Below are 12,375 nucleotides of genomic sequence, written 5' to 3'. Positions count from 1 at the left end.
ATGTACAATATATTAAATAATTACAAACATTGCAATTTAAATCGATGAACAAATGAAAAACGTTGGATAAAAGAATGTTCATTTGAGAGAGGGTGTAACAACGTTTAGAATAATAAAAAGTAAAAGGTATGCGGTGCGAGGGAAGAAGAAGAATAAAAAGAATAAGAAGAAGAAGAAGAAGCAGCTTGATAAATGCGTGCCGGTGCGCTCCTAGAAACCAGTTTGGTGTTTACCTAGTAAGTAGGGTTGTCAGTCAGCTGGTTCGTTGCATCTTCGGCACTCGGTGTGTAACATCGGGTATCTCATTCCCTCTCTTTCAATCCGTTCGAGGAGAGATGGTAGTGGTGATGGTGGTGGTGGTAGCGATGGTGACGATGGTTAGGTTCTGAGAGTCTAGTTGGAAGGGGAAAAGGTTCATGGAAGGGATGGGTGCACGTTGGCAGTCATGCAGGGTGCGTTACCGTCGATAGAACGCGGCTCTGTTCGGACGATCAGTTGCTCTCCGACTAGTGCCGTGGAATGTTGTCGGTCAAAGGATCCTCCTCGCGTCGGTGAACAACGCGATCGTAATAACTTTAGTTAAAAATAAGTTAAGTTTTAGGCGGAGGCGGAGGAGGAGGAGGAGGAAGAGGAAGAGGAAAGTTCATTTCGAGTGTGATCAAAAAGTGTTTCGAACTAATATGGGTGCGATTTTGTAGTGTGACTTTGAAAAGTAAAGGTTTTTTTTTACTCATTGTGTCTTTCTTTATTGGATCGTGGGACAGACGCATTTCGAAAGAATACAAGCGCGAGTTTTCGAGTATGCGTGCGTGACGACGACAACGACGACGACGAACACACAACACTTTTCGTATCAAATTCGTTGGTCAGATATTTGTCGAAAGATCTTTGGATAGATCTTTGGTTAAATCTCGCCGCGATGGAGACTAAGTTGGTACGCTCGGTTCTCGGGTTGGGGCTTTTGTGTTGGCTCCTCGGGACGGATGAGCGTTCGGTGATTTTGGTCGATGGTAGAAGCATTACCAGTTTGGAAGCACCGACCGGTTGCGAGTGGCGCCGTGAGGAAAACGAGGAAGCGGACGGAGAGGAGAGAACGTTGGCTTGCAATGTAAGAACAATTGCGAACGTGGCCGGTCTTCTAGGAAATCTGTCGAGTATTCAAATCGACTCGATAACATCCTTGGGATTGGAATGCAGCGACGTTCTATTCTTCGAGAGCCAATTGGAGGGTCCCCGTGGTTTTCTTTCCCCTTTGCCAAGATTGGAAAAGTTACGTGTGGATTATTGCAAAATTCGTTATTTGCCGGCCGGCGCGTTTTCATCCGCGCAAAATCTTCGCGGTCTTTCGGTTCGCACTCACAACGGCGACTGGTCAGCTATGACCTTGGAACTGGACAGAGACGCCCTTCTCGGCTTGGCCGATCTCGAGGAACTCGATCTCGGCGACAACAACCTTTGGACGCTACCGGCCGAACTATTCTGTCCCGTGGCCAGTTTGTCGCGGTTGAATCTGACGCGCAACAAGTTACAGGACGCCACGGCCCTTGGATTCGCCGATCGCATGCACTCCTGCACGCCGAATCTCCAGAGTTTGGATTTGAGTGGCAACGATCTCGGCGCCCTGCCCGATCGCACCCTCGCCGGTTTGCTATCCTTGACCGTTCTCAAGTTGCAAGAGAACGCCATTACCGCCGTGGGCGATCACGCCTTGGCCGGTCTTCCTAATCTGAGATCGTTGAACGTTTCGAGCAACCGACTCGTCGCCCTGCCACCGGAATTGTTCGCCAAAACCAAGGAACTTCGGGAACTCGTGTTGAGCAACAATTCGTTGGCGGTACTCGCGCCCGGGCTTTTGGACGCTCTCGAGGAACTACAACTTCTCGATTTGAGCGGAAACGAATTAACCAGTCGCTGGGTCAATCGGGATACGTTCTCTCGACTCGGCAGTTTGCTCGTCTTGGATCTTTCCTTTAATGCCTTGACCAGGATTGATTCTCGCGTATTCGAGGGACTCTACAATCTGCAGATATTGAAACTCGAGCACAACGAAATCGATACGCTCCTGGACGGATGTTTCGCGTCCCTGACGAATCTTCACACGCTGACTCTCTCCCACAACAAGATAGCACGATTCGAGCCAAGTCACGCTCACGGTCTCACCGCATTGGAACAACTTTTCTTGGACGGCAACAGATTGCGAGCTTTGCATCGACGAGTATTCGCAAACTTGACCGAACTCAAGGACTTATCGCTCAGCGGTAATTCATTGACGGAGATACCATACGCAGTTCGAGTTCTACACTCGTTGAAAACCTTGGATCTAGGTAACAATCACGTGTCTAGGATCGACAACGAATCATTCGCCGGATTGAACGAGCTCTATGGATTACGTTTGGTCGACAACAAGCTGGAGAACGTGTCTCGCGAGGCATTCTCGACGTTGCCGGCATTGCAGGTCCTCAATCTCGCAAACAATTTCATTCGTCACGTAGAACAGAGCGCGTTCGCGAAGAATCCCGTATTGAGGGCTATACGTTTGGATGGGAATCGATTGACGGAGATACGCGGTGCCTTTACCAGTCTTTCTACCTTGGTTTGGTTAAACGTCTCGGACAACAAATTGTTATGGTTCGATTACAGTTATTTACCGTCGAGCATCGAGTGGCTCGACATACACGCCAATCAAATAAGCGAACTCGGCAATTATTACATGGTACGGAACGCTTTGAACATCAAAATGCTCGACGCCAGTTTTAATCTCGTTACCGAAATATCCGAAGCAAACGTTCCCGACAGCGTGGAGACTTTGTTTTTGAACAACAATCGCATAAGAACAGTTGCGGCCGGTACGTTTCTACGAAAGACCAATCTTCAAAAGGTAGTGTTGTACGGAAACGAAATAAAAAATATCGAAGTGGCAGCGTTGAGCTTGCAATCGGTCCCGGAGGACAGGGAAATGCCGATCTTTTACATAGGCAACAATCCGATACTCTGCGATTGCACGATGGAGTGGCTGCCGCGAATAAACGAGTTGGCTCGACTGCGTCAACACCCGCGGGTACTCGATCTCGATTCCGTCAGTTGCGAGATGGTGCACGCGCGCGCGACCCCTCGCAGGCCTCTCCTCTCCCTCAAATCGAAAGACTTTCTTTGCCGATACGAGGCGCACTGTTTCGCGTTGTGCCATTGTTGCGATTTCGACGCGTGCGACTGCGAGATGACGTGCCCGGACAACTGTTCCTGTTATCACGATCACAGCTGGTCCAGCAACGTGGTGGATTGTTCGAACGCTGGTTACAAACGCGTACCCGAACGCATCCCAATGGACGCGACCGAAATCTATTTGGATGGTAACGAGCTGGGCGACCTAGGCAGTCACGTTTTCATCGGCAAACGACGCTTGGAGGTTTTGTATTTGAACAACAGCGGGATCGCGGCCATTCACAATCGCACCTTCAATGGGGTCAACGCGCTACGAGTTCTACACCTGGAGGACAATTCGTTGCGAGAGCTGCGGGGCTTCGAGTTCGATCAATTGGAACGCATGTCGGAACTTTATCTCGACCACAACGCGATCGCGACCGTGGGCAATTCTACGTTCAAACGGATGAAAAATTTGGAGGTGTTGCGCCTGGACGGCAACCGAATCGTCGATTTTCGGCCGTGGGAAGCGTTGCCCAGCGTCGGCGACGGGACCAAGGTCGCCCTCGAGGGCAACGCTTGGAGCTGCGAGTGCGCGAATGCGGCGAGGCTTCGCACCTGGCTCGCCGAGCACCGGGGCGACCCCGAGAAGATGTATTGTCGGGACGGCGTCGAGACCTTGGCCCAAGCCATGAAGAGGTGCGGCGACCCGTCGACGGAAGCGGTCAGCCGCGGGATCCAAGAGATACCCCTGCTGGGCGGGAACTTCGTGCCGCTGTTGGCCGGTGCCTTGGTCGCCGTGATCGCGGTCTGCCTGTTCGTTGCATTGGCGTTTGCCTTCCGGCAAGACGTCAGGCTTTGGGCACACGCGCGTTACGGCCTGAGATTGGGCAAAATGGCGAGCGGGCCGGACGACGAACGCGACAGACTTTACGACGGTTACATCGTTTACAGCGAACGCGACGAGGATTTCGTGTCGCGGTTCCTCGCTGCCGAATTGGAGGCTTCCGGGCTGACCCTTTGCCTTCACTGGCGCGACCTCCCCCCCGCGAGGGCGCAGGAAACGGTGCCGCCCGCGGCGGCTGCGGCCAGGCGTCTCCTCGTCGTCCTGTCGCCGGTTTTTCTCGCCAACGAATGGCAACGCGTCGAATTTCGTGCCGCCCTACGCACGGCCTTGGAAAACGTCAGGCCGAGTTCGCGAAAAAGTCGAGTCGTCGTTTTGCTAGCCGCCGAGGCGCCCGCTCGCGACCCGGAACTTCAATTACTGCTGACCAGTTGCACCGTCGTCGTGTGGGGCGAAAAAAGGTTTTGGGAAAAGCTTAGGTTCGCCATGCCCGACTCGGTGGACAAGCGGCGTCGCGACGCCGGCAAAAGATCGAAGGATCGTTCGAAGAATCGCGGCCGGGTGCCCGCGAGATACACGCCGGCGCCAACCTCCGCGGCCGTGGACGTCTGGAGCAACGGCAATGGGAACGGCAACGGCAACGGGGCCAAACCCAACGGGGTCCTCCTAGCGCCGGTTCACGCACCCACGCCGACGCCCACGCAATCGACTTACGTCAGCTCGGCCTCGAGCCGGACCGAGGACGAGGACAGCGGTGCCGAGCATCAGAACAACCATCACCCCCCTCATCACCATCACCACCATCATCATCAACAACAGCAGCAACATCCGCACAACAACTCGGCCCCACCCAATGGGAGACCCACCAGCGTTTCCTCCAGAGGCAGCCATCTTTACAGTACCATACCGGAACCCCCGGTCGTCGTGGTACCTTCCGCGCCACCCGGCGATACCTCCACCAATCCGCGTACTTATTTCGTCTAGTACCGACAACACCAGAGGGGTATCTTTTTCTTCCGCTACAAAATAGATTCCTGATCATCATCTTCTATTATACTACCTTTGCCGAGGAGGATGGCACGCGCTGGTTACGCGCCAAATCTTCCGATTCGTCGACGCTACCCTATGCTGCCCTTTTTTGTTTTTGTATTTCGGCGCTTTTACGAAAACGTTCTTTTTTGCTTTCCATTAATAATTCTTTATTCCATTTGAGTCTCGCGTTTTCGTGAAAGATCGGCCGCAACGAAATTATTTATTATTATTATTATTATTATTATTATTATTATTATTTGTTTTTTTTGTTCGTTAATTAATGCGTCAACGAAACCAACGCAAGAAATATTTATTTTGTCACGCACAGAATAATCTCTCTCTCTTTTGACGGATTTAATTCGAGGTACGAAACGCGAAGATTCGAATCGACGCCGAAGATGCACCTCTCCTGCCTTTTATCTGTCACTGCCTTGCGAAAGAAAGAGAAAGAATTAAAGATAAATTCGTAATCGGGGGGGGGGCGGGAGGAAATCTCTTTTTCGTATAAAATCGATTGAATGGCTCGTTCGGGTCTCGTAAGTCCTTGCCAGGAATTATTTCCGTCCAATGTGCGTGCGTGCGTGCGTGCTTTCTCAAACGGGAAATGTGATTTCTGCCATAATCGTCGTGGTCGTCGTTGTTGGGTTCCCGATCGGTGATGCGAATTTTTATTCGAACGTAAAATATTAAATTCACAACGAAAAGGAAGGAATCAGGGGTTGGGGAACTTTGTGGGAGAGGAGAGGGAGATAGAAAAAAGAAAGTCGTCTTATTTTCATTCGATTATTTAATTTCATTTGGCAGCCGAATTATATGATAATTACTTTCGATTGAAGAATTGTATTCTCTTTTTATTTTTTCTTTCTCGTGAAAATGACAAAAAGAGAAAACAAAAAAAAAAATGCGAAAAAAAGGTTAAAAGAAAAAAGAAAAAAAAGAGGAACAAAATGCAACAAGTATGTGTGCGAAAGAGAGTTTTCATTTTTTTTTTCTTCTTCTTTTTGTTTTTTTTATTTTATTGTTGTTGTTGGTTGGTTGGTTGGTTGGTTGGTTGGTTGTCTATCCACGTTCGTCGATGTGTCAGTGATAAAATTGAAAAATTAACGAATAAGAGAAGAGGATATAAATACGAACGCGAGACGATTAATTATCTTTTCGTAAGATATTAGGATTAGAAATAAATATATAAATATATAAATAAATATATATATAGTGTAACAAAAGTGAAAAAAAAGAGAAAAATGGAAGGAAATGAAGGATAAGATAAAAGACTTGGCGAGAACGTCGTTCCTACATAAGATTCACGACCGTTCGTTCGGTGATACGGATTAATGCGACGGTCTTATAACGCTTATTAGTACGTAAGTCGAATTCTCTTGTAAATAGTGTATATCTAATTTTTGTAAATATTCAGGCGCACATTTTCGAGCACACACACACACACATACACACATACATACACATACACATTAACACATACTGGATAAGATAAAATTCACTTTCCTCAGTTATTCGTTCCTTTAATGGGATATGAGCGACACAGCTGATATTTTTCTATATTTTTGTATTCGATTACTATGACAATATCCTTTTTCTATTTTCGTTATTGTGCATCTTGCAAATTTTTAATCGTTTGACAAATAATTCATTGGAAAGTACGAATTTTTGCGTTTGCAACGTTGCCGAAAAAGAGATAGTAATAAAAGCACACAAATTTTTTTAGTTAAAAGTGACCATTTCTTTTTTTTTTTTATCGAACCCTGATAGGGTAGACGCAAACACAAACGATGGTTCGAGGATTAAAAAACAAATACACGCAAACAATAAAACCATACACCGATGCGGCCAGCACATTGTATTTTAAGACTGACCGTCTCTATTTCATCGCGATACGTCTCCTTTTTTAGATTGTATATCGATTTGCGTTATATAAATACGATATATATATATAATATATATTATATATATAAAAGAAAAAATTTCATTGTGTAATATCTCAACTGTATTGTACTATTGTAAATAACGCTCATCGAGGGTCACCACGTATCGTGTAATATTTGCAGTCTGTTGTAAAATGAGTATTTAAATTAATTGCAATTAATTTTCATTTCAGCGATAACGAGAAAAGAAAGACAAAAAAAAAAGTAAAAAACCAAAAAAAAAGAAAAGAAACACGAAACTAAACAAAACGAATCATGAGAAATAAAGACGTTTGTTTTATATAAACGAGTTTTAATAATTGATTACCAAATCGAATTACACATATTAAGTATAATATTTAATCCTATATATAATACTTATATATATATATATATATATATATACATACAGGTATATATAAAACCTTAGAGGAAACGACTTAATTTACTTTGGAAGCTACTTTAAATTCGTCGAGGGTTGCGTCTTAGAAACGTCTGCAGAATGGGTAGAGGGGGAGGAGAAGGAGAAGGAGGAGGAGGATGGGTGGGGACACGTCGGTGTAGTATAGTTTCTTTGGCAAAAGTCCCTACGAAAAGGTAGGACGAGTAAGAAACAGCAGTAGCAGTAGCAGGGTTAGGAGGGGAATTCGTCGGAAGGCGGCGAAGGGACGTGCCAAGGGTAAAAGGGACGTTCCGGTGTGTGTCCAGCAAGGAGATTTAATCGAGGCAACTGTAGCAGCAAAAGCAGACCGGCAACAGCACCAGCACTGGGACTGGAACCGGCACCGGCACCGGCCAAAGCGGTGAGGCAAAACAGAGGCAACGGCAGAAACAGAAGCTTTGTTCAAAGTTTTCGGTGCTCTAGTCCAACATCAACCTCCATTACGGTTGGCCAAATAAACAACGGACCGTTTTACGGAGTAACGCGAGCTGGTTCGTTGGTATCCGTTCGAAAACCTTTCTCCAAACTCCCAACTCTCGGATACTCCTCTCCAAAGACGAGATATTAGAACGTGCCTCGTTTCCTTTTCATTCTTCATCATCTTCTTCTTCTTCTTTCATTTGTTTCCCTGGCTTTTTGTCTTTAATTAATTTCCTACCACCCCCTCTTTAAATAGGGGGACCCTCGATCGAGAGTCCTTATTACTATTTTCTAACTACTTCAATTTTTTCTCTTTCGAATTCATAAGCCTTTTTGTTTTTTTTCTTTTTCTGTTGGCACGTTGTTACGTTAAATATTCGTATACGAAGCAACGTATTGGTTTTATAGGAAAGGAAAAGAATATAGAAGGGAAGAAGAATAATGATTTTTCTAGCAAATATTTTCTTACGCGTCGATATTTGTTTCTACGAAACATTTTCTAGTTCTATTTAATTTAATAATAAATATTTAAGCGAGCAGTTTATTATAAAAGAAAAATCTTGTATATCTGGATCGGTTATTCGTTGAATACCCGATCGCGTAGTTTTGTTTTTAGGTAATATAATCAAGAATAGGAATAGTTTAAAAGATGTTCAGCCGGATCATCCGCATTTGAGATTTTCGGTGAGTCCAGCATTCGTGACAGGACAGTTCCAGTCGAATATATTATCGTTTTTATTTTTGAAAAAGTTTTTAAGGCAGTAAGAGTATCCCGCGGAGTAGTAGGTAGAAAGGTATCCCTTTTTTTGCTTCCTTCCCTTTTTCTTTTCTTTTTTTTTCTTTTTTTCCCCTTTTTGTTCCTGTTTCTATCTCTCAGGTAGGAGGATCCGAAAATTTCTCCGTTTACTCGTTGCATTGGTCCCTCCGGTCACGTAGCTAAACGAGATTCGAAGGCATAAGTTACAGTCCCGTCCGTAACTGAGCCAACCAACCCCGTGAATCGGCTTTTTAAAGGGACCAACGAGATAAAGGTTGGAGAAAAAGAGATGGATACTTAGGACGAGAACCAACGTACGTTACGTACACCCAACGAAGTAATAGTTTTATCGAAGAAACTCGAGGTAGCCTGAGGGCGGCTTCTTATACTCGTTAGAATATCGGTGCACGTTCACGTTAAAGGGGAACGTGGAACGTGGATGTTGTTGGTTGGTCCGGCCTAACTTCTTCCCGAAAATTCGATTATCCCGATTTCAACGTTGCCCGATAATTTGACTTCCATTCGGTAAATAATCACATTTTATTATCAATTTCGCATACAAATATATTTTCTTAATATTCTCTGATAGGATTTGTAAACGTAAGAAAAATATTTCTTTTCACGATGATTTTTTTATCTTGTGATTTAAATGCTTTTCCTTTCTCTCGTTTTTTCTTTGCTTGATTTTTTTTTTACGTGTATCATAGTAATATTATTATAACTAATTAAAATAATGCACGAGGAGATTACAATTTGTGGAACGAAAACAAAAAGAAGGGGGAGGACTAAAGGGTATTACTTCCTCGTGGTTTTATTTTCAAGCGTAAAATATGGAAAGAGAGAGAGAGAGAGAGAGAGATATTTAAAAAAGCCTTGGAGCTATGCAGAAAAGTGTGTCCTCTCGGTTATGTTAATGACATCGCGACTTTCGTACGGTTTCTCTTTTTCTCTCTCTCTCTCTCTTTTGGCTTAATTACATTTTTACCAGACGTGCCTTCGAGCATGAATGGAACAGCAATAATGATAATAACGATAACAACAGATGAGAGATTGAACGAGTATATTTTATTTACATACTGTAAATACGATGGGCAAAAATATCAATTTTAAATTTTCAAATGTCTCTATAAAAGAAATTTGTTTCATCAATTTTGCGCAGTTAGTTAGTTGTCAAAGAGTATCATTAAATCGAGTAGTATTTCCATTCAATAATTTTCGTAATATTATTGAACAAGAAAAAAAAAACCACAAAATTAATTAAATACAGTTTCTCGGAATTTTCCTATCTTTATGTATCAACTAATTATTGACAAATTTAGAATATTAAACAATATATTCAAACCAAAATCCGTATGAATAGAAATCAAATGAATTCATGGATATATTTAAAGCACGAGTTGTTCTATCATTATTCGATCTCTTTATCTTGTTAAATTTTTCTTCGTCTTTTTATAAACGTATTCTCTTAAAAGAATTTGAAATTCTCATATCGAATATATAAGCTATTTTTACAAACAGTGGTCAAAATAAAAAGATAAAGAATTGTCATGATATATCGTGGCTTTCATCGAGCAATCACCGTACAGTTTTCTTTATCCGATGGGAACGGTGGCTACGGGAATTGCATTAAATCGCATTCAAACTGAGTTTTCTGGTCCTCTGAAACGTAAAACACACACACATACACACATACACGTAGAGAGAACATATCCAGTTCGTCTTTTTCTTTGTTCTATTTCTATTTCTCTATTTTTTCAACTCGTTGTTTCATCCAACGGGAGCAAGTATTTCTGTGATTTATGCACGCCTCGCGTGCCATTTTTGCGTCCGTTTTGCTTTAGGGACATTTGCTAGACCGGGGCCAAAGTTTTTGAAAAAATAACTAGCGCGATGTGGTGGTGGTGATACTGGTGAAAGTGAAACACGCGAATATAAAAATCGGTTTCAGGAAATTCGATCAATTCCTACGATTCTTTGATTATTTTCTTTTCTTTCTCTCTCTCTTTCTCTTTCACACACACAAACTCGTTCGATTATTTCCTATTTTATTTTTTCTTTTATATTATACAGATAATATGTAAAATATATATTGGAAAAGTAATTGGATGTGAATTAATTTGATTAAAACAGGGGGTATATTTAAATAATAGAGGAATCAAATTTGATAAGAATTTGAATTACAACGTAGTGATATTCTTCTTCTTCTTCTTATCGTAGAGAATAATAATAGAAGCTCTGAAGCTATTTTACGTTGCTATATGTTTGTGTGTGTATATGTGTATGTGTACGTGTACGTAGATATATAACCGCACACGCTTTTGCATCTTAAATCGAGCGACGTATCACGTCCGTGACGCGTTTAATAGCTTAACGAGTGCACATCCTTTTCGCGGTGCCTTGAGAGAGTGTTGTATCTACGTGAGCGGTCAATATCACGTTTCGAAACTAAACCAAAGTATTATTAGATCGTTGGCTATACTTTCTATCGTTTCTTTTTCGTTATTTCTTAACAATTTTCTACGCGAACAATTGCATTTTTCATTTTATTTTATTTTATTTTATTTTATTTTATTTTATTTAACCGAGTATATAATATACGTGGGTTGGCATTCGAAAAGTTTCACCTTTACGCGGACGAAATATTTCGTTTATGATTTTCTTTTTTTTTTTTTCATTCTGACTAGAAACACTTTTCAAAACTCTTATACAATATATATATATAGAAAAAAAAGCTAATTGAATAATAAGAAATATATATATTGTGCATGTGTGTGTGTGTGTGTGTAAAATTTAATAGGAAAAAGCAAGAAAGAAAAACTTTGAAAACGATTTAATACATTTCTTTCGTTTATTCATACCGAGTTGTAAGCAACTTTTTCAAACTTTAAGTTTTATTTAATAGTCATAATGAAGTATTACTTTTTTTTTTTTTTCTTTTCTTTCCATTTTTCTTTTTTTTTTTTTGCATACGAAATGTAAAAGTTCCAGCGACTATTATTCTTGACGATTCACACGCAAAGACGAGTTAGACAAACGTAGACGGTTGAACACACAAAGTGTACAAACAAAGAGTAGGTACGTATACAAATGAACATTTGTTCTGTTACGTTACGAGAGAGACAGACAAAGAGAGAGAGCGAGAGAGAGAGAGAGAGAGAGAGAGAGAGAGAGGAATAATGAAGAGAGGAAACTGATTAATCATTATTAATAATAGTCATTAAAAAAAGTGACTCATCTAATAAAAGATATATGAAAACAAAGAATAATTCCATTTATTTTCAAACATTTTTTCGTAGAGAGAGAAAGAGAGAAAGAGAGATTATACATATATATTAAGTTAAATAAATGATTAATATCAAATATGAATAATTCTGATTGGTTAAATGATGATCTGTCTATATTTATATTAATCAGTATTTATATTAATCAGTATTTATATTTAAATGAGAGAGTTTGCTGTGTCACAAGATTACATATTCCGTGTTACATTTAATTACAAATATGCATTGACAATATTGGTATATTAATCGATACAATTCAAAACATTTGTATAATTCATTTCGATAAATTAACCGATAAATACTTCGAGTGTCATCTAAAAAGCAAAAAAAAAAAAAAAAGAAGAAAAAAATAGTTCAATCAACAAATATTTCCCATGAAACCGCACATCCTGTCCGATGGTCAAGAAGACGAATTTAAAGGATGGAATAAAAAGAAAAAGAAGAAGAAGAAGAAAAAAGAAATGGGTGGAGAAGGTGAAGTAAAGAAGTAAGGAAGGAAGGAAGGAAGGAAGGAAGGGAAAAAAGGGAAAGAAAGAAAG

The 12,375-nt window shown here is 41.6% G+C and overlaps 1 protein-coding gene across 1 annotated transcript; it reads left to right on the top strand.

Moving 5' to 3' along the window:
* Nucleotides 1-499: 499 nt before the first annotated feature.
* LOC106793179 (slit homolog 3 protein-like) lies at nt 500-7,243 on the top strand. The gene has a single exon (XM_014759888.1). The coding sequence runs from the start codon at nt 920-922 to the stop codon at nt 4,967-4,969; it is 4,050 nt and encodes a 1,349-aa protein (XP_014615374.1). The 5' UTR covers nt 500-919; the 3' UTR covers nt 4,970-7,243.
* Nucleotides 7,244-12,375: the final 5,132 nt, after the last annotated feature.

The sequence above is a fragment of the Polistes canadensis genome, unplaced genomic scaffold (assembly GCF_001313835.1).
Source record: "Polistes canadensis isolate GaletaPanama2010 unplaced genomic scaffold, ASM131383v1 scaffold_12, whole genome shotgun sequence".
Classification (NCBI taxonomy): Eukaryota; Metazoa; Arthropoda; class Insecta; order Hymenoptera; family Vespidae; genus Polistes; species Polistes canadensis.
This window is presented reverse-complemented; position numbering and strand designations above follow the sequence as displayed.